General features: G+C 44.4%; 1 protein-coding gene across 1 annotated transcript in view; it reads left to right on the top strand.

Moving 5' to 3' along the window:
- The first annotated feature begins 6,618 nt into the window (after window positions 1-6,618).
- ROR1 (receptor tyrosine kinase like orphan receptor 1) overlaps window positions 6,619-21,519 on the top strand; it is a 399,613-nt gene continuing 384,712 nt past the window's right edge. Inside the window, exon 1 of the mRNA XM_045477675.1 lies at window positions 6,619-7,141. Coding sequence (XP_045333631.1) covers window positions 7,051-7,141 — 91 coding nt within the window. The 5' untranslated portion in view covers window positions 6,619-7,050. The remainder of the gene's footprint in view (window positions 7,142-21,519) is intronic.

The raw sequence follows: 21,519 nt of genomic DNA on the forward strand, positions 1-21,519 counted from the left end.
CTTTTTCTTAAACTTCTCTTATTTAATTTACTGTGTGGTTTCTAGCTCTTCATTGGACCCAGACTGCTACAATGAGTTTTGACATATGTATATATCTGTGAAACCATCACCACATTCAAGGTAGTAAATATAATCATCACTCCCATGTCATGTCCTTATCCCTGTTTGTCATCTGTCCTTCTGTTTCTCTGTTCCCAGATAAACAGTGATCTACTTTTTGTCTCTATAGATTAGTTTGCATTTTCTAGAATTTTATATAAGTGGAGTCATGTAGTATATATTCTTTAAAAAATCAAGCTTCTTTTACTCAGCATAATTATTTTTATATCCATCCATGTTTTTATATGTATTAATAACATTCCTTTTTATTGATGAGTAGTGTTTCATTGTATAAGCACATCAGAGTTTATCCATTTGCCTGTTGCTGGACATTTGGACTGTTCACAGTTTTGGGCCATTAGAAATAAAGTTGCTATAAATTTTCATGTGAAGTCTTTTTGGAGGGTGTGGGGACCTATTTGATCCAGGTACTTTATTTTATTGTTGAGAAAATTGAGATTCAGAGATGTGAAATGACTTGCTTAAAGGCATATAACGATCCATGATAGAGCTTGGAATTCAATGCAGTTCTGCCATCATCAGTAAGTTGTTTTTACTCACTTGACTATATCATTCATATTGACATAACTTGGATTAATTAATTCAAAAACTATTTACTTGGCATCTATTAATTTAAACTTTCATTAGTTACATAGGCAATAGGAATAGTTAGGGTGATTCACTAGGATATTGGTTTAGTTTTACTAATTTTAAAATGCTTTCCTGGGGGCATATAGCTGGCTCAATTGGTAGAGAATGTGACTCGATCTCGGTGTCATGGGTTCAACCCCTACGCTGGGTGTAGAGCTTACTTAAAAAAATAAAATAAATGCTTTTCTGTAGTATTTTATCAGGCCTATGCTATGTGAAAATAAGTTTGGTACTTTTTCAGGACTCCGAGATGATATCCAAACCAACATTTTAGGAAGGAGTTTAATTACCTCCACCTGAGGAGGCTCTGTTAATTTCCTGGAACAAAGACTGTTCTTGATGACCTCTTTCCTTGATACTTAAAATATACTCTATTCTAAACATTTTGATAGAAGACACATTTTAAGTTTAAAATATGATCGTTGTATTCAGAGCACAGGATTATATAAGTCCCTGAACTGGAAGTCAAGTTTGGAAAATATAACCATCATAAATGTATGCTAACAAAGTACATTAAAGCGTGTAAGATCAGTTGTCTGAGTCTAGTTCATGATGGGGCTGAGAACAGACATGTTCGCTGCTGTAGGCCTGCGCGGACTAGAGATGGGAAGACCTGGAATTAAACCTTCCCACTGGGACTGGGTCAGGTATCAGGTAATGGGCAGGTGTCCAATCCAGCAGACATAATCCCGAACCCAGAGGGTTTAGATGACAATTGTGCTATAACTGAGGTGTTAATTGAGACAGTTCTCTGAATAAGGTCTTCCAAAAGGAGAAGGGAAGAATTTGTCAGTGCCCATCTAATCTTGTCTGGGAGCCAGAGTAACCTGATTTTGGTGCAACTGTACCTGATATCCAGTGGAAATAGGTACAGAGAAGAAAAGTATATCTAATTACTTTTAAAAAAAGCCTCTAAGACTATCCAGTGCCCTTTATTCATGTTCTACATTCATCAAAACCCCTTTTCTCTTGATTTGTTCCATATGAAAGTCTTTGTACAGACATATGTTTTGATTTGTCTTGGGTAAATACCTAGAAGTAGAATAGCTGGACCATATGGTAGATACAAGTTTAGCTTTTAACTACAAAACTGTTTTCCACGGTGATTATACCATTTTACGTTTCCGTCAACAATGTATGAAAGCTCTACTTGCTCCACATCCTTGCCAACACTTGATATGGTTCATCTTTTTAACTTTAGCTACTTTAGTAAGTATGTAGTAATATCTCACTATGGTTTTAGATTATATAATCCTTAATTATTAATGATGTTAAAAATCTTTTCATGCATGTCTTTGCCACCTGTATTTCTTCTTTAGTGGTGTTTGTTAAAATATTTTGCTCATTTAAAAACTTAGATTTTTGTCTTCTTATCATTGAGTAGTAAGAGTTCTTTGTATATGCTAGATGCAAGTTTCTAGTTGGACATATATTTTGCAAATATTTTACCCCAATAAATTACTTTTTATTTTCATAACCATGTCTTTTGAAAAGCAAAAGTTTTAATTTTGAAGAAGTCTAATTTAGCAATTTTTTTCTCTTGTAGTTCATGGCTTTTGTCTTTCTTTAATAAAACTTTGCCAAACCCGAGATCACCAAGATTTTCTCCTATGTTTTCTTTCAGAAGTTTTACAGGCTATACCATCTTGGTATTGTTTTACTAACAATACCCTACTGTTCTTGAATTTCTTGTTCATAAACTTCTGATGATGATATTAGGTTGAAGAGATGTTACACACACACACACACACACACACACACACACACACACACATTGCAGCACAAGATACAGCATGGATAAGAAGGGCACACAGACCTCAACAGGGGAGCCAATTTGTCTTTTTATCATCTTTTTTTTTTTTACCCACTATACAAATGGACCTGTGAAGCTAATGGAACAAAATACATGAAATCAAGATTGTACAAGGAATCCAGAAATTACCAAATCTCTGGTACAATCCAGATTATACTGGATATTACCAAATTTTATGCCTCTTTTGCACCCTGTAATGTAGAGGTTTGAAGAAAAAATGATAATCAACAATTTATTGAAGAGGTGCTGTGCCAAACAGTATGTTGAGAACTTTATATTCAAGGTATAATGCAGATTATTTTATACTTAAAATGACTTTATATGTTGGGTCTATTATTCTCTCTTCTTTTTTTTCACATGAGAATATTATATCATAAAGAAGTAAAACAACTTGTTCAGGTCATCCAACCAGGTCTGTTTAATGCTAGACCCCACCACTAATAACAGCTAATAAATATTGGCTGCTTCCTATGTGGTAGATAGACATTGTGCTAAACGCTTCACAAGTATTAACCAATTAAAGCACATTTTTGAAAGTACTAACTAAGTTAATCTCGGGAACAAAGCTAGATAGTAGGTATGACTATTTTGCTCTTTACAGATGAGGAAGCTGACACACCAGACTTCAGTTTTCACAGCTACTAACTGCAAAGTCAGGATTTGAATCCCTGTAACCTGGCTCCTGAGGCTTTACTTGTAACCATCATGCTACTCAGTTTCTCCAAGAAGAATAATTGATGGCCGTATGTGTTGGGTAAATCAAGCAAATGCCCCAAATGAATCTCTCTCTCCAATAACTTTTTCAAATGTGTAGTTTCTTTTACATTCCCTTTGGCACCTGCCCTCATTGCTTTGTCACTCTCCTGCTCCGTCTCCACCTTCCCACCATGACTTACCATGGTGTTGCCTTCCAAGTGTCCATGGTGATAATAAACAGAGCCATGTGTGTGCTAGTGGGAGAGGCCAGGGGAGATGGCTTCCTTCCAGAGCAGCAAGGAAGGAAGCAGGAAATGCCTCAGGAAGTACATTTGAACCTGAGCCAGGACCCTCTAAAGAGAGTGACTCCTCTTGGATTCATTAATTTATTTGTATCTACCACTGGCTTGGTTAAGGGGAGAGGGCAGGGCCATAGGAGACCCACAAGAAGAACCTTTGGATTGCCTGGGGCTTTTCTTTTTTTTTTTTTAAATTTTTTTTTTCAACGTTTATTTATTTTTGGGACAGAGAGAGACAGAGCATGAACGGGGGAGGGGCAGAGAGAGAGGGAGACACAGAATCGGAAACAGGCTCCAGGCTCTGAGCCATCAGCCCAGAGCCCGACGCGGGGCTCGAACTCCCGGACCGCGAGAGATCGTGACCTGGCTGAAGTCGGACGCTTAACCGACTGCGCCACCCAGGCGCCCCTGCCTGGGGCTTTTCAAACATCTCACCAGTTAGGGATTGTGTAGAGAGGGATGTGATTTAGGCTTGAGTCCTACTTTTTTTGCCTTAATCCTTGTGATTTTGGGCAAGTTTCTTAACCTCATTTCACTTTAGCTTGTTTGTAAAAGATAGAGACAAGACTGACCTCATAGGAATTTTGAGGGTCTACGTAAGTTCTTGTATGTATATAATAATAATATAATGACATCTAACATTTATTAAGTGCCTACTCTGTATGCGTTACTCATAAGAGCTCTTTTTATGAGATAACTCATTTACAATTCACAACAGTATGGAATAGGTACTGTTACTAGCATCACCATTTTGCAGATGAGAAAGCACATAGGGACTAAGATATTGTCCATGGTCCCTCAGCTGAGATCAGAAAAGCCTGAGCATGAACTTGGGCAGAATCATCCTCAGCCTGTGCTCCTAAGCACTGGCATTTACTGAACTGGCATGAGTATTTCCTTTGTCCTTTAAGCAACAACAATAACAACAACAATAGCAATAACAGGAAGAGCCTTTTCTAAGCCTGTTCTTTGGGAACTGTAGGGTTATAGCTAAGTGTCAAGGGATCTGGGATGTCCAAAGGAGTGCTTACCCAGGTCTGGACTGGTTGATGTAGGTTCCAGTTTTGGCTCTGGCCAGCTGTGTGACCTTGGGCAAGGATGTTTCAACTCCCTGAGTCCCATGTTTCTCTTCTATAAAATCTTGAGAGGGGGGAGAACACTAGTTAATTTCCAAGACCCGTTTGAGCTGTCACATTCCTCACGTCTATGATTCTGTGATTAAGTCCCTGGAAGGTTTAAGTACTGATAAAAGTGCCATTAAGTTCTGTATACTCAGCACTGGCAGCCATCTGTTACCTAAGATACCTGGGACAAGCAGTTATGGAATGGGGGTTGGGGGCAGGGTGCAAGGACACGAAAGGCTCCTTGTCTGCCAACCGTGTGTTGTACTGTAGACCATGGAAGACTGGTCACCAAAGTGTGGTGTCACCGAGTTTCCTCTGATTCTGGGCCATAGTATATTGAGACTGACCATCAAAGCCAGTTTCCTAACAAGAGAACCTTGTGCAGTAAGTTCCTCAGGCAAGTGACGAGATAATTGAGACAGGATTGAATGGGTCTCAGGCAGAGAAACTTGGAGGACAGACCTATTTGGGCAATGAACTGGTTGACCCAAGGCCTCTCTGTCTATCATTCCTTGACCTCAGGTCAGAGTGATAGAAAGGGGGAAAGCTACCGTGGCAGCTGGGGACACGCTTGCCCTGAAGTCTTGGAGACTAATAAGTGACTGTTTGTCCCATAAGGGTTAGTCATTCACCTGCCTGAAGGCAGAGGCCTGCAAGTCTAGGTAGAATCTGTGACCTGCTGGACGTACTTTGGGCTACAAAGTCCTTGCCCTCCATGAGGTGACTGCTCATTGTAAAATCCTAAAGCTGAGTTCTTAGAGGTGATTCCTGCAGCAATAATAAGGACCACTGCCACTGACGGAGGCCTTGTTATATGCCAGGTACTGGCCAAGAACTTTTAGTCCTGTCATGGTAAAGAGACTGAGTCTTGGCTTGGCCACCTGTTGTCTGTGTGACTGCTGGCAATTCACGTACTCTTTTTTTTGCATTTCAATTTCTAAAACTGCAATATGGGGAAAATCTATGTAAAAGTGCACAGGGATAGAAAAATTTGTAATGATTTTTTTAAAAGTGTCAATGGAAGATTTATGAGCAAATGCACACAAAGCGCTAGGCAAACAGGTAGTATTCAATAAGTGATTATCAATAGACTGGGCTTTTTGCTTCCTCTAAGGCAAGACTGACTGGTATTCCTATTGCTCTAGCATCCTCAGAGCCTAAAGCAGGGCCTGGAGCACAGCAGGTACTCACCACTTTATATGATCAAGGGGCCTCCTTATGCATCACAAAATTCATAACACTTAAGCAGGAGACACAAAATATACTGTTAGTAGGAGGTTTAATGACCCCTTTGGCCCACGGTAGAGCAGCTTAAGCCAAAGAAACGGAAGGCTTAAATAACACAAATGTAAAGAAGATCACATCGAGACGGTCACCCATCTCCTCGTCCTGAAGATAGAAAAAGACCTTTCAAGAGGTCTCGGGACATTGACAAAAACTGACCACAGAGAAATCCTCAATAAATCTCCAAAAGGCGGCAGTACAGATGACATGGATTTCAATACAACAAAACCAGAAATTAAAGGCAAAATGGGAAAACATTTGACTTGGGTCAAAGAGGGAATCAAAAGGGAAACTGTGTGATATCATAAATGTTCTATTACCCAGGAGCACACAGCTAACTGGCAGAGCCCAGAGTGCTAGGATCTGGATCTCCTGAAGAAGCCATTCAGCCACGGACTGCTTTGCGAGTCGGGGCAAGTCTCCCTGAACCTCGGCTTCCCCCTCTGTCAAACGGCCTCGAGGGCCCCTCGGTCCCGCTGCGAGTTTGAGGCTCAGTGGGGGGAGGGGAGGTGGGTGCTCGGGAGGCGCGGGAGCCACAACGTTCTGGGAAGTCAGGGAGAGTGCGGGTGTTGAGAGGCGGCAGCAGAGGGCGCTGGGTCGCCGGCCTGGGCCCGCGTCTGCCATTGGTCCGGCTGGGGCGCTGGGCTGGAGAGTTGGTGGAAAGTGACAAGTTGAGGGAAGCTGAGAGCCAGAGAGCGAGCGCGCAGAGCGGGAGGAGCCGCAGCAGCCGCCACCAAGGGAGCCCCGGGACGGCAGCCCCCGGTAGCAGGGCGCGCTCTTCTCCGAGTCCGAGCTGGGGGCACTCGCCTTTCCGCTAGCGCGACACCCACAGCTCGGGGCTGACCGGCCGGCGGAGGCGAGGCTGCAGCCGGAGGGCTGAGGAGGGACCGCGCGTACGGGGTCCAGAGGCGGCCGCAGGGAGCGAGGGAGCAGGTTAGAGGGACAAAGAACTTTGCAGACGCCCCCGGCATCCTGCGGGGAGAGCGGCCGGGACGAGGTGGCCGGGACCCCGGGCAGAGCCCGTGGATGTTCTGCGCGCGGCCTGGGAGCCGCCGCCGCCGCCGCCGCCGCCGCGAGAGGAGGAATGCACCGGCCGCGCCGCCGCGGGGCGCGCCCGCCGCTCCTGGCGCTGCTGGCCGCGCTGCTGCTGGCTGCGCGCGGGGCCGCTGCCCAAGGTAAGAGGTGCATCCGCCGGGTCCCGGGCCCGCCCGGCCCTCGGCGACCCCTCCAGTCCGCTGCCTGGCGCTGGGCAGCCGGGGAGCGCTGCGCCCGTCGGGGGGTGGGGCGGCCGGAGACCCGTCGGGAGGGGGGGTCTAGCAAACGCGACTCCGGGCGCCGGGGAGGCGGGCGAGGATTTGCCCGGGAGCCCCGTTGGGGTCCGGGGGTGCGCCCGGGGGCTTCCTCCTCGGCGCCCAGCAGCAGTTGCCAGCGCTGACAGGAAGCGTGGAGGGGTTGGGGGGCGTGGGGCGATGGGGACACTTCCGTGCCGCTGGTCCCCCAGCTTCTGGCTGGACTCCTAAAGCGCCCTAACCCGTGTTCGGGCAAGTGTGTGGAGTCCCCAAGTAGCAGCCGTCCCGGAAGGCGCGGTCCAAGAGAGAGTTTGTATTTTCAGTGGTGCCCAGAGAGCCCAGGCTGTCCGCAGACCGACCCAGACAAAAGCCCTTGCCTCCTGAGGCTCGGGCGGCCTCACTTATCCACGGGCGCCGGCTCTCCTGCCTCTGGAGGCTTCCAACGTGTGCGCTGCCGCCGTCGCCGCCACTTTGTGCAAAATGTGCTGTCAGAGGCGGCCTGCTGCTCCAGAGTGCTCCGAGCGTGCACGTGTGTGTGTGTGTGTGTGTGTGTGTGTGTGTGTGTGTGTGTGTTACACACAAGGGGGGAAAAGCCATCTAATGCATACTTGATTTTGGTAATCTCCAAAGACAATTGGAACAGTTAGAGAAAGACTCCACCGAAAGCCCGAGCGTCTTAGTTCGCTGCGGGAAGCTTGGATCCTCGCTGCGTCTGAGCCGGTACACAATGAGAGGGAAGAGCCCGGCTGTGCCTGTGGAGACAACCGATTCATTCTTTGGAGGTTGGAGGGGGAAAGTTGATTAAAGTCTCCGGGGTCTTGGGCCTCACTTTTAACATGCATCCCTTGAGGGGGTGCTGGAGTCCCTGAATTCTGCCCTCCCCCACTCCCAGGCCAAACCGGTGCAGATAAATAGGTTTCTGCTCTTTTATCATGCATCGTTCATTTTTAAGTTAGCGCTGTGCTTCGGAAAAGAAAAGGCTTTTAGGCTATTTAGCAGTTGAGGGGGAAAGATCTATTGACTACATAGACTACACATGGCCACGGAATTAGTTTTTACTAAAATCTAGCTCGTAATTTTCGTGGTGGGACACACACTCTGAAAGCAAGTTGTGTGTGAATTTTGATTTCTTAGAGATGAGTTCGGGGAAGTTAGAACTGCGTTTTCTGAGAAATATTCCGAAATTGATCCCGTACTGTGGTTGTGGTAATCTGGAGTCTCCTCGGGGGGTAAATACAGCTCCTAATTGTAATTAAGATGTCCATCAGCAGGGAGTGCACCTTCCTGATGAAAAATCCTAATGAAATGTAAACAGCTTGGTCTCCGGGATGTTTGCTTCCTTTGGGGATGCCAAACATCTGGCCCCGTGCCACAACACCTGGATGAAAAAATAAAAACTGGGTCATGCTGCCTAAACAACAGAAACATCCTTCCCATGTCAAGTTGCCCAGCAAATTGAGGTGGAGATAATCAGGGTGATTTTAGCTAAGGTGGGGCTTCTGGCGTGGGTCCTTGATTAATTTGGTTATATCATCTCTCGACTTCTTTAACTTCGACATAACCTTTCAACAGTGGTTGCTCCAATATCATGGGGGTGGGGTGGGGTGGGGGGGAGGAGCGTACCTTTCTTTGGTCACCTGCCTTTAAATGAATGTCCATGCAATGATTTTGCTGAGTGTAAGACAGTCTTGTTATCAGCAGTCAGCCAAACTCTGTCTTGTTTAACTGTCTACAGGCTTAAAAAAAGAAAGAAAAAAGAGTATTGCCTTTTCCAAACTCTTCAATAGCGAGCTCAAATCTGTTATTATTGTCTTATTTGTCATCTTATAAATCCCTTTCCATGTTTGTGAATGCTTGATCTTTTCTCTGAGGACAAATCTTCCAGTGGAACTCAAATTTACTTTCTTGTCTGATCCAGGATTCTTAAGGTAACTGAACCAGTGGCTCAAGAGATCAGCTTAAGGGGAGATAGGTTTCAGTTACTTATTAAAAAGATGCTCGGTATTTCTCCCATCATTTTTCCATTTTGTTAGCCAGGAGGGCAAAACTTCATATTAATTTTGCTGGTCTATTCATTGTTGATCTCCTGGTCTACCTCCTACCTACCTAGAGCTCAACCTCTCTGGGAAGCTGAAGCCATTAATACTGCACCCAGAACTCAGGGCCTTTCTCAGTATCCTGTGGATTCTGTGGTTTACTTCTTAGAGTCAGAGGGAGGTGGCCTGCTACTGTGTTTGCTGTCATTTCATAAACCTTCCAATGCCATTTTAATAGGTGTCTGTCCTGTCTACTTTTAGAATAGGAGTCTCTTGAGGGCAATAAGACTGTCAGCTTTCCTGGTGAAAACACTGAAAGCCAAGTCAGCCAGCCCAAATTTTATTGGAGATGCCTGAAAATCCCCCCTAGGGGAGCCACACAGAGGCCGGGTAGACAAAGGGTGTGGTGAAGCTGCCTCTGGCAGTGTGTTGGAAATATTTAATCCTCAGTATTGATTCAGCATACCTGGTAGGCTGTTTTGCTACTCTGATATTGGCACTATCTTTCTGATATTTACTTAGGAGTCTTCTTAAGAACTCAGCTTTGGTCTATATTTTCCTTTATCTGTCTCCTGCATGATGAACATAGCCCTCAAATTAGACTTTAAAGTTTTTAAATGGCGTGTCACCTGCATCCATTAGTATCCATTTTGGCTGTGGTTTGATGGTGACCGGATACCCCATTTCAAATATTTTTTGAAAATTTTACGCAGCATCCTATGGGGAATGGAATGCTTTGTAGCCTGTATGTATGTTGATGTAAATGTATATCTATATATAAATGACATATGTGTACACATCTATATAGTAAGTGGCCCATAGATTCTTTTGTTGAATGAGCAGAGAATAACTTTTTTGGTTGCGTGTAAAATTGTGGTGGAATATTTGCTTTTCTTAGTAAAAAATGCAACACACTTTCAAGGACTTCTCCTTTTCTTGCCCCATTTTTTGGTATGAATGGAGCATAATAGATCTTAACAGTAGGGCTTAATGGTTATGAGCACAGGCATTGAAATTTAACAGACGTGGGTTCGAATCTTTTCTCTGCCATGGACTGGGATAGTCAATTAGTTTTTCAGAACCTTACCAGAGTGTTAAGAGATTTAAATGCAACCTGTGTCAGGTAGTGGAGAGGAGCACCCAACTGAGAGGGTCTTAACTTGGGGTATGTGAAACTGAGGATATGCAGACCCCCCAGAAATAGTATTCAAATTTTTAAAAAAAAATTTTTTTTTCAACGTTTATTTATTTTTTGGGACAGAGAGACAGAGCATGAACGGGGGAGGGGCAGAGAGAGAGGGAGACACAGAATCGGAAACAGGCTCCAGGCTCTGAGCCATCAGCCCAGAGCGTGATGCGGGGCTCGAACTCACGGACCGCGAGATCGTGACCTGGCTGAAGTCGGATGCTTAACCGACTGCGCCACCCAGGCGCCCCAGTATTCAAATTTTTATGTGCATTTTTGTGGCTGTATGTTTCTGGCTATAATCTGATATTCTGGAGAAAAAAAACAAAACAAAACAAACCCGAACAAACTGCAATCCCCAAAAGATAGGAACTTTTGATTTGGAGTATTTGATGTCTGGGACAGTAAGTCCACCTCTGGGTAGGTTGCAAGGAGTTGAGGGTTGGTGGTGGTGGGTCCTGGGCCTTAGCTTAGGTCTTCACAATTCATGGAGCCTCTACCTCTCCTCCCTTTCCAGTTTCCCTTCCACCAGGCCGGCTGTTACTGGGCTTGGGAGAAGCTGAAGAATGGTGCTAAGTCCTTTGACCTCAACTAAGTATATATTTCCCTGAATCCAAGCATGCTGAGATGCTTCTGTTTATATAATTTATTTAACAAACACTTGGATAATCCTTACAATGGCCACTCACCATTCTGAGCATTTTGCAAATATTAGCTCACTGAATCCTCACCACAAATCTATGAGGGAGATGGCATAATTAGCTCATTTTAATGTAGACACAGAAAGGGTAAGTTACTTTCTTAAGGTCACATGGCTAGGAAATGGCATTGCTGGGTTTACAATCCCTGGTTTCATGCTCTTAAGTGCTGTCCTAGACAGTCTTTCCTGGTTTAAGTCTTTTTTTTAAAAATTTTTTTAAATGTTTATTTATTTTTGAGAGAGAGAGAGAGAGAGAGAGCGAGCATGAGCAGGGGAGGGGCAGAGAGAGAGGGAGACCCAGAATCTGAAGCAGACTCCTGGTTCAGAGCTGTCAGCACAGGACTCGAACTCATGAACCTTGAGATCATGACCTGAGCTGAAGTCAGACACTTAACCGACTGAGCCATCCAGGCATCCCTTCTGGTGTAAGTCTTAAAATTTACACTACATATGGGCCAAAGGTGCCATTTTCCCATGTTTTCCAAGAGCAATGGGATGTTTTCTTAGCTATATCTAGGGGTAATAAGAAATGATTGGAGACAGCCAATTTCAATTTTTCTTTCTGTCCTGGAGGTCCTTGAGCCAGTCTTGCTGCAACTCAGACCGGAAGGGCCTTTGGAGGTCTGCACCTCTCATCAGGAGGAATTACATTGTTGTAACGAATTGCAACTTTGATGCGGCTTGATGTCTGTGTCTGGAAGTTCCTTCCAAACAGCCATGAGATATGTCTTGATAAAGTGCCTTTGTATTTGCATCTGGGTGTAGGACTGGGTTTGTAGGCTGAGCAGAGGTGATTTATTAAAGTACTCTTTAGTGGGAGAGCTGGCTTGCCAGCTTCAAGGTCCCCATGTAGACCAGACCCTGGCAAATCCAGCCCCAGTTGGGAAACACTCAGGTCTCTGAGGCCTCTTTCTCAAACAGAAGGGCCTCAACCTGGCCTTACCAATTCCCCTGGGGTGTGACAGGAGAGACTGTTCTGTAGACACACGAAGAGAAAGCAATAGTCTTCTGTGACTCTGAGAAAGTTTTCTGGAGTTGAGGGGGAGGGGATGGCAGGGGGTGGGGTAGGGTGGGGTGGGGAAAACTCTTAGAAATCCTTAACTAAATGCAGCTGCTTGTTACACGGAGCCTGACTTGCATGCCAGGAATATCTAAAAAGCTAACGAATACAAAATAAAAATAAACAGCAGTAAAAAGGCTCTCTCTTTGTTGCAGTAAGCTCGGTTGGGGTTTTCAGTTTGTTTAGGAATGGGATAATTGTGGCATCCACTTTATTTTGGTAAGGCAGTGAAACGTGGATTGATGTTATGTCACTGGGATGCTCCCACCACCTGAACTTTTTCCTTCACACCCGCCCCCCTCAGAGTGCCCAGGCATGGACATCCACCAGCCGGAGTTTCCAACTGTTGCCCCTGAGTGAATTACACTGGAAGAGGGCAGATAATTTAATGGGATAATCTTGGCAGGGCCAGCAAATTTCACACCCCATCTCTCACTAATAGAAAGGCAGTAGAAGGCTACAACATCCTCAGATGAAAAGGTTGTATAAAAAGGCTCTGCTTAACAGTAACTGTCTGTCTATAAATAAGGTTCTGTAGAGTTTTGATCCAAAAGCTGTTATTAAATACTGATAAGCCAAGCCTCATAATGTTTGGCCTCCCTACATTTCCTTTTTTTTTTTTTTTTCCCTTCTCTCCATAGAACCATAGATTTTTTTTTTTTTTAAGAGGGGGAAGAGACCTCAAAAGACCAACCAGTTCAAGCTGGTTATTTTCTCCAGTATTTCTAGATAGAAAGGACCTTCGTTTACAACCATTTAAAAGAGGTAATGTGGAATGACAGAAATGGAATGAGATTTGGACTCTGATAGAGTAGGGTCTGAACTGGGGCTTTGCTGATTCCTGGCTGTGTGACCTTAGACAAAGTTCTTTGCACTTTTGAGCCTCAGTTTCCTTGTCTGCAAAATGGAGAGTTTTTGGATTTTTGTGGGGTTTTTGTGGGAATGTAAGGGAATAACAAACATAAAATACCTAACACAGTGCCGTGGGCTTAGTAAACACACAGTGTGTTAGCTGCTATCATTGTCAGAGGCTTGCCGGGGAAATCAGAAAATTTGGCTCCCAAACAATGGTCATTATGCCGTAAGATATGAACCAAGACTCAGAGAGCAGCTGTTTTTACCATACTTTAAGATGCTTGAGTGTTTCATTTTAGAGGGAGCTTATAGACACTCTAGAACTGAGCAGTACCCAGGTCAGTGCTGGGGACCCAGATGGGAGATTCCACAGTGCAGTTTTGCAAGCCTTAAAACAAAGGCTTTTTTCAGAACAGCGAGCTCTTTGGGGAAGAGCAACCCCTCCCTGGTGCTTGGTGTAATTCCAGAATCCTGCAATGGGGACTGTTACATTTCAGGGACCTCCACTTGTAATCTGACCGTTTTTAGCTCCAATATCCAAATAATCTTGCTGAGCACAACTTAAAAGAGAAGGATAATGGCCGGAGGAAAGAATCCTGAGGTGCTCTGTTAGCCATTTAAAATTTCTGAGTACAAAAAAAAAAAAAAAAGTTCACATTACCCAAAAAGAGAATAAGGAAGTGTGGGAAGGGGGAGGGAAGATAAAAAGAACTTTTAAAGACCAAGGCAGGGGTTGTGTTTTTTATTTTTATTTTTCAACAGTAAAGTTTGTTATTCAATGCATTTCAACTAACATTTATTATATATTTATTTTGTGCAAATATGGTGTTGGTGTCCAGGAACAAAACATTACCCTTGCCCTCAAGGGTAATGGAGGAGGGAAATTCTTACTTTTTGAAGAACCTACTATGTGCCAGGCATAGTTCTTTATAGATATTAGGTTTCTATGTCCCAGCAGCCCTTTGTGGCTGGACTTCTGACCCCATCTTACAGATAAGGAAATTAGTATATGTGCTACCGAAGCAAGCACTACAGATAAGGAAATTAAATCTTAGGTGGTATCTTGGTGAATCTCACACAAACTATTAAGTTGGGACATGGCACTTGAACCTAGACATTTGATGTAGGTCTTTTGACTCTCAAGTGTATGCTGTTTCCACTATCCTTGAAGTATAATTGTGGAGACAGGATAAAGAAATATATACCTCCATATGCCAACTAGCTCTCCCCCAAGTGAATTACAGGAAAGGGGTGTGGAAAAAGTGCTATGGGAACACAGGGTTAGAAGACATCAGTTCTCACTCAGGAAATTGTGGGGAGAACTTTAGCATCCTTCACAGGCTTATTATGAGAATACAAGGGGATAATGTATGGAAAATGCTTAGCACCTTGCCGCACACATAGTGCTCAGTGATAGTTCTGTAGTTATGTGGCCAAAGAGAGGTTCTGCTATGACTTATCTGCCTCAGAAGCCTGTGCTCTTAATTTTTCCACTGCAGTCCTTTTCAACAGGCATGTGGTTGGAAGAGTAAGTGGCTGTGTAGTCCCTAAATGGAAAGGACGACACTAAGACCATTTCTCTGGTATCTTCCTCACCTGCCCTAATCCAGATTTTTGGACTCTCCTCTGCTTTGGGTAGAGAAGGGGGTTTGTACAGGTTTGAATTTGGAAACAATCACAATGCCTAATCATAAACTGTGACACTCCTGGAACTCTGGGTGGGATCCCCATTCATTCACTGATCATACATTTTCTATGCACTTACTGTGAGTCAAATATTTTGCTAGTCATTAGGGATATAAAGGTGAATAAGGCTAGGTCCTTGCCTTGGAGGATTTTTGAAATGGCAGATTTCTGGAAGGGATTGCCAGCTGATCAGAAAATCTGTTTCCATCTCTTCTTGGTGACTTGGTTAGACTACACTTCCCAGTTTCCTTGCAGTTAAGTGAGGCCATGTGACTAAACATTAGTCAATGGAATGAGATTGGAAGCAATGAATGTCAGTTACAAGTGACACCTAATAGCTTGGCCCATAAAAAACTTCCCCGGGGCAGGATTGCTATGATCCTGAACGTGGTAACCCTAGAAGTCATGTGTTGAAAATACGGCAAGGTAGAAACATCCTGAAACCCTCCCTTTATCACTGCACCATGGAAGGCACCTGTTGGTCCATACTTGTTTAGGTTTTATGTGAGCAAGAAAGAAACTTCTATCGTAGTAAGGGCTGAGATTTCAGTTTATCGGTTACAGCTGCTAGTGTTACCTTAACTAACATTGTTTATATAACTGACAGTGTATATATAGGTCCCTATCTATCTTTCCACCCAACAGTGCAGCAGTCAGGACCAGCATTTTTAGAGAGTATATAATAGGAAATTTCAGAGTGCATTATGTTAACAAAATGAGTATTGCTTTAGGAAACTTTAGCTTCAGTTCTGCTTATGTTGATCTGGGTTATTATTGGGCCCCCATGCTCAAAAGTTTGGAAGCCACTGGTCTAGTAGAGGCAGACAAGTCAACAGCCCTGTACAGTGGAGTGCGGTGGGTATGACAGTGGTGATCAAGTCCCTGTGCTATGGAGACTCAGTTAAGGAAGTGCCTAGAAAGCAGAGATGGCAAAAAGGGTTCATTTTTCCAGTCAGTTGGTATTGGCTGCCTGTGGTGCAGTGTTGAGAAAGATTCTAAGGTTTCTCCAGGATCTCTGGGAGGGAATACTGGGATCTGATAGTAGCATTTGCCATGGGCTTGGGGAGGAGGAGTAGAGGTGCAGACCTAGCTGGCATCTGACCACTTCACATGGAGTCTGAGCTCCTTCCAGTGAATTAAACCCCTTCCCAAATTATTTATGGCACACATACGGTGTCTCTAGCACCATGCTAAGCACTGTGGGGAATTTAGAAGCACTCTGACTAGCCCTTGGAGAGTTTACCTTTTAGGAGCATTAAAATAGGCACTTGTGAAATAATTATACACCCAGTGAGTACAGAGTTGGCAATTATAGATGCAGAATGCTGAGGAGGAAGAGGTCTTTCAGGAAGAAGTGGGATATGAAGTGAGCCTTGAAGGATGGGGAGGATTATGATGGGGACAGGAGGAGAGGAGCCAAACTTTCTGTAGCTGCCCTACTCTCCATGGACTTGCCCAGGCTGTCTTGAGTTCTTCAACTGGGCCTCCACCCTGGAACGGGGCTAGGTTTCATGGGATGGGAGAGTAGTGGAGAAAAAAGAGGGCTTTGAGTGGCGCCTGGTATGTTTTTTTGCATACTAAGGAGGGCTCATGGTGGGGGGGGGGGCGGCGGGGGGAAGCAGGGTTTTACTGGGAGCAAGAGAACTTATCTTTCTCTCCAAAAGGGTACCCCAAAGAGTACTCTTAAAATGCAGTCCATTTCAGGACTGCTTGTCAAAGGTAACTTACGTCTGCTGCAACGATTTTGTTTTGTAGTGCAAGCTACTAAATGCCAGTGCACATTTTGCTTGGTTGATGAAAATCATAATAGTATAGTAACGATTAACACATCAAGCCTCCTGTCTGCCAAGAACCATTTTAAGTTCCTTAGGTATTTTAACTCCCATAGTCTTCAGGGAACACTATGAGGTAGGCGTGAGTTATTATCCCCATTTTCAAGATAAGAAAACTGAGGTACAGAGAAGGTTAGTGACTCACTCTAGATCACACAGCAAGTTAAGTGAGAGAAGCAGAATTTGAACCTAGTTGTTCTGAGTCCAGGGCTTTGTCCTTGACCATTATGCCAGACTGCAGCTCAGTATTTTTTTTCAAATCTGTCTGATGATTCAAATTGTCTGTAAGATTCCAGCCAAATAGCTGAGTCAAAATAATTATAAATACTCCATTGGTATAGAGTTTTGCAGCTTACAAAATTATTTCATGTGTAATATTACCATTAATTTTCCAAATAATCCAATAAAACAGGATTTCTTTCTTTCTCTTTCTCTCTTCCTTTTAAAATTAAGCATGTGAGGGGGCTCCTGGGTGGCTCAGTCGGTTAAGCGACCGACTCCTGATTTCGGCTCAGGTCATGATCTCACTGTTTATGAGTTGGAGCCCCACACAGGGCTCTGTGCTGACAGCTCAGCCTAGAGCCTGCTTCAGATTCTGTGTCTCCCTCTCTCTCGGCCCCTCCCCTGCACACACTCTGTCTCCCTCTCTCTCAAAAATAAATAAACATTAAAAAAATAAAATAAAATAAAATTAGGCTTGTGAGGTTGGTGGCTCACCTAAAGTCATGGTAGCTAGGGAAACCTGCCTGAAACCCAGCCTCTTTGACTCCAGGCTCATAGTGCTTTGTGCTCTAAAAGACTACCTGTGTTTGGAGTTTGTGATTCTAAGATGCTGATATATGTCTGTTTTCACTGTAGTTTCACCAGCAAATGAATTTGCCTGATTCTCCTCAAATCAGCAATTTTGTTTTCCCCAGAAAGAGTTGTAAGACACTTGTAGATGGGACCTGGAGCTGTGACTCCTGTAACCTAAGGAAATCCACTTTCTAATAGACGGAGAGAATTTACCTAAAAACAAGGAGTTTCCCAAGTGGTTGTTGCTTTTTCTGCAGGTGGAAGAGCCGTTGATGTGAAAGGGCTTCGGCATCAGGAGGTCTTGGTGTCAAAGTCAGGTCACTGCTTTTCTGTCAGCAAATTACTTTACCTCTCAGAGACTCCCTTTCCTCACCTGTAAAATGGGAGGCATAATGGTGCTTACCTTGACAGGGTTGGGAGAGGTACTGTGGGCAGTGTTTGTACAGCACCTGGGTCGTGTTCCATGTGTGCAGCCTACTCCTGTGAATTAAGTGGATGCCTGCAAGAGGGTGCTTCCTCCTCTGAGCTTTTCCCAGAATGTGATGGGGCAAAATTGCCGAACTTCAGCACCTTGTTGGCCCTTATTTTATGATATAATCATCTCTGGTGCAGACCTTCCAACACTAGGAACTTTTGGGTTATAATTATATTAATATTTGTCAAGGATATGACTTTCTTATGGTCTGTGAAGATTGAACACCCTAAGGTAAAAACAGATCCTGCTGCCTGAAATCCTAGATTTCCTTGAAGGACTCCTGTCTGTTCTTCGTGGGAAATTGACCCCATTTCCTGGAGGGTTTAAGCGGACATCAAAGCAATTTAGTCTACTTTTTCTCCACAAGAGAGATGATGTCCTCATCTCTTGGATTTCATTCTGACTTGGGTATTTAATAGTTGTTCCATAATTTTCATACTCCCTGCAAAGTATTGGTTGTTTTTTTTCTCCCCACCCGAACTTGTGGTGTGATGAAAGTTAGCCCATCCGCTGGAGTACTTAACTTAGTGCTTAACTTAGTGGTGGCTGTTTACCTCCTCCCTCCAGAGAATTGTGTGTTGTATAGGAACTTCCAGCCCCCAAATGTTGCCTGTTGGAGAGTAGCTATGTAGACTGCTGACAACAAGAAGCAGCACTTTTTGATGCTGTTCTTAATCTACTGCTGGGTTACCCTTTTCCTCTCTATGTGGCTCACGGCCCTCTGCCCACTCATAAAGGGCATTCCTCTTGCCCACTTTGCAAGGGAGGAACTGAGCTGAGCATGCCCTTTGTCCTACCCAATTTGTCAGTGAGTCACTGCATTGTACTGTGCAAGCTCCTGCAAGAAGTAGCTGGTAAAGGGGCAGCGAGAGTCCAGCATTTAGCACTCATTTCTTTCCTTCTTCAAGATGTAGTATTAGGTGTGGGGAGGAAGGCATTCCTCCCTTACACTGGCTTTCACTTTTTTTTTTTCTGAGAGAGAGAGCGTGGCGGGGGGGGGGGGTGGACAGAGAGAGAGAGAGAGAGAGGCAGAGGACCCAAAGTGGGCTCCAAGCTGTCAGCACAGAGCCCCATGTGGGGCTCGAGCTCACAAACCACGAGATTATGACCTGAGCCAAAGTTGGACGCTCGACAAATGAGCCACCCAGGTGCCCCCAGCTTGATTTTTTTTTTTAAAGGAGTAATTGCCAGATTTCATGGTTGCGTTGGGGTTAAAACTATATACATAGATGAGATGGTCAAAATAAATAACGCTCCCACATCTTTGCCTCAGGACTCAGGTTTTGCAAGTTTCTCGACCAACCCACAATGTTGGTGAAAGTGGCTTCTCCCAGACTGAGAATCCAATCAACATGGCAGTTGGTCTGTCTGCTCAGTGTTGATGTAGAGTAGGGAAGGAAAGAAGGGATCTGAGACGCCAGGCTCCTTCACCTGCCAAGTGATGTGTCCTGTGTAAACTACAAAGAAGTCACTGGCAATTCCATCTGGTTAAATATTTATTTAGCCCCTGAAGTGGACGCAGAGAAATATATGGCAGTATCCTCTCCTGTAGGAGTTTATTGTTTTTGTTAGGGAGGCAAGATTGATACCCCAAAGGGTATGAGAATAACAAAGCTCACTGTCCTGACCTTTGTTTAGGGCTCTTTTTCTGTCTTGCAGCTTCTAGAATCCCTATACTCTAGCACCTGCCCTGCCTCCCTGGCACAGCAGGGTTACACTGGCCCCTCTCTCCATCTCTCCTTGCTGAAATCTTCTTCTTCAACCCCCAGTGCCCCCACATTCAAGAATTCACTTTCTGCTCTTCCTTCCCCTGTGCCGCCACATTCAGCCTGTATTTTCAGATAGACTGCCTAAGTCATGCTCACTTACTCTGATTTAGCCCAAGATTTTAATCTTTGTAGTAACAGTCACCATCATTTATGTTTTAAATTTATTTACTTTTTAAATATTTATTTATTTTGGGGCGCCTGGGTGGCTCAGTCGGTTGAGCGTCCGACTTCAGCTCAGGTCACGATCTCGCGGTCCTCGAGTTCGAGCCCCGCGTCGGGCTCTGGGCTGATGGCTCAGAGCCTGGAGCCTGCTTCCGATTCTGTGTCTCCCTCTCTCTCTGCCCCTCCCCCGTTCATGCTGTGTCTCTCTTTGTCTCAAAAATAAATAAAAACGTTAAAAAAATTAAAAAAAAATGTATTTATTTTGAGAGGAGAGAGAGCGGGGGAGGGGCAGAGAGAAAGAGAGAGAGAATCCCAGGCAGGCTCTGCACTGTCAGCGCAGAGCCTGACTCAGGGCTGGAACTCACAAACCGTGAGATCCTGACCTGAGCCAAAATTGAGAGTCGACGCTTAACCAACTGAACCACCTGGGCGCCCCAGTCACCATCGCTTACTGAACATCTATTATGGGGCATACATCTGGTGAGACATTTTGTATTTTGTAGCAGAATCCTATTATTTTGTCTCTCCAGAATTGTTGCCCCCCCTCCCCTGACTTCCTCCTTTTGCTCCTTTATCCATTGGGAAAAGAAACCACTTTTGCCTGTACTCCAATCTTGTTATGGGGAGAGTGCCAATCATAACCCCTGACCCCTAGTCTCACCATGATGGGCCAATCATAGTCCATCCCTGGGATTTAGGGGTGCTCCTCTGGGTCAGAGAAGATAGGAGACGCTCTCAGCCATGTCTCTGTCTTGGAAAAAAGTTGGCCTGAGGGGGACAGTGACTTTGATATCCAGGGCAGGCATTGCTGAGAGGTCTGGCAGGGGTCTAGTCTGTTCTCCACATCTCTGAGATTTTCTGCTCAGAGCCCATAGACTCTGCTTTGGGTGAAGTTACTCTTCCTGACCACGCACACAACTTACCTAATTCTCACAACAAAATGAAATGGGGTCATTATTATTTTTAACCTAAAGGAAGCAGTTTTAATGCTTTTCCTCATGAGAAAATATATGTCCATGAAAAACACAATCATAAATGGAGTATGTAAACAAAATCACCCACAATCCTACCATTCAGAGATAATCTCTGATCGTCTTTTCTGTACATGTGTATTTATAAAAGGAAGTCACACTTTTACTCCCAAGAGAAAACTGAGGCTCGGAGATGCTAAATAACTTCTCCAATGTCACATAACCAGCCGCTTTCCATTCCACTCAGTACTTTGTGAGCAGGGACCAGATCTTATGTCAGTTAACTACTGCCAGATCCAGCACATTTCACTCAGTAGGAAATCACCAAATATGTGTTGAGTGAATGCTCAATTCAGTGCAATTGAGTGCCACAAGGAAGGTGCATACAGTGAGTTTTGTAGATCAAAGAGAGATGTGTGTGTTGTCCAGAACTACTGGGAGGGTTTTCTGAACAAGGTGGACATGGTGAGCCAATAGTTATCTGTTTCTCTCCTATATGCAGTGAGTGTCCTGAGTGGTCAAAGCCAGAGAGCAGGGACACCTGAGTGCCTCCTGCCGTCAGAGCTGGATGCTGCCTGAGACTTAACGATGACATTGGAGTTTTTCTGAAAACACAAAAGGGATCAAAATGAAAAGGTGTCCCTGTGACATGGCGAAGAGGGTGGGAGAAAGACATACACGATATCCAGAAGGAAATTCACAGCTGTTGGGGCAATAGGAAATCGAGTCCTAAAGAG

The sequence above is a fragment of the Leopardus geoffroyi genome, chromosome C1, assembly GCF_018350155.1.
Source record: "Leopardus geoffroyi isolate Oge1 chromosome C1, O.geoffroyi_Oge1_pat1.0, whole genome shotgun sequence".
Classification (NCBI taxonomy): domain Eukaryota; kingdom Metazoa; phylum Chordata; class Mammalia; order Carnivora; family Felidae; genus Leopardus; species Leopardus geoffroyi.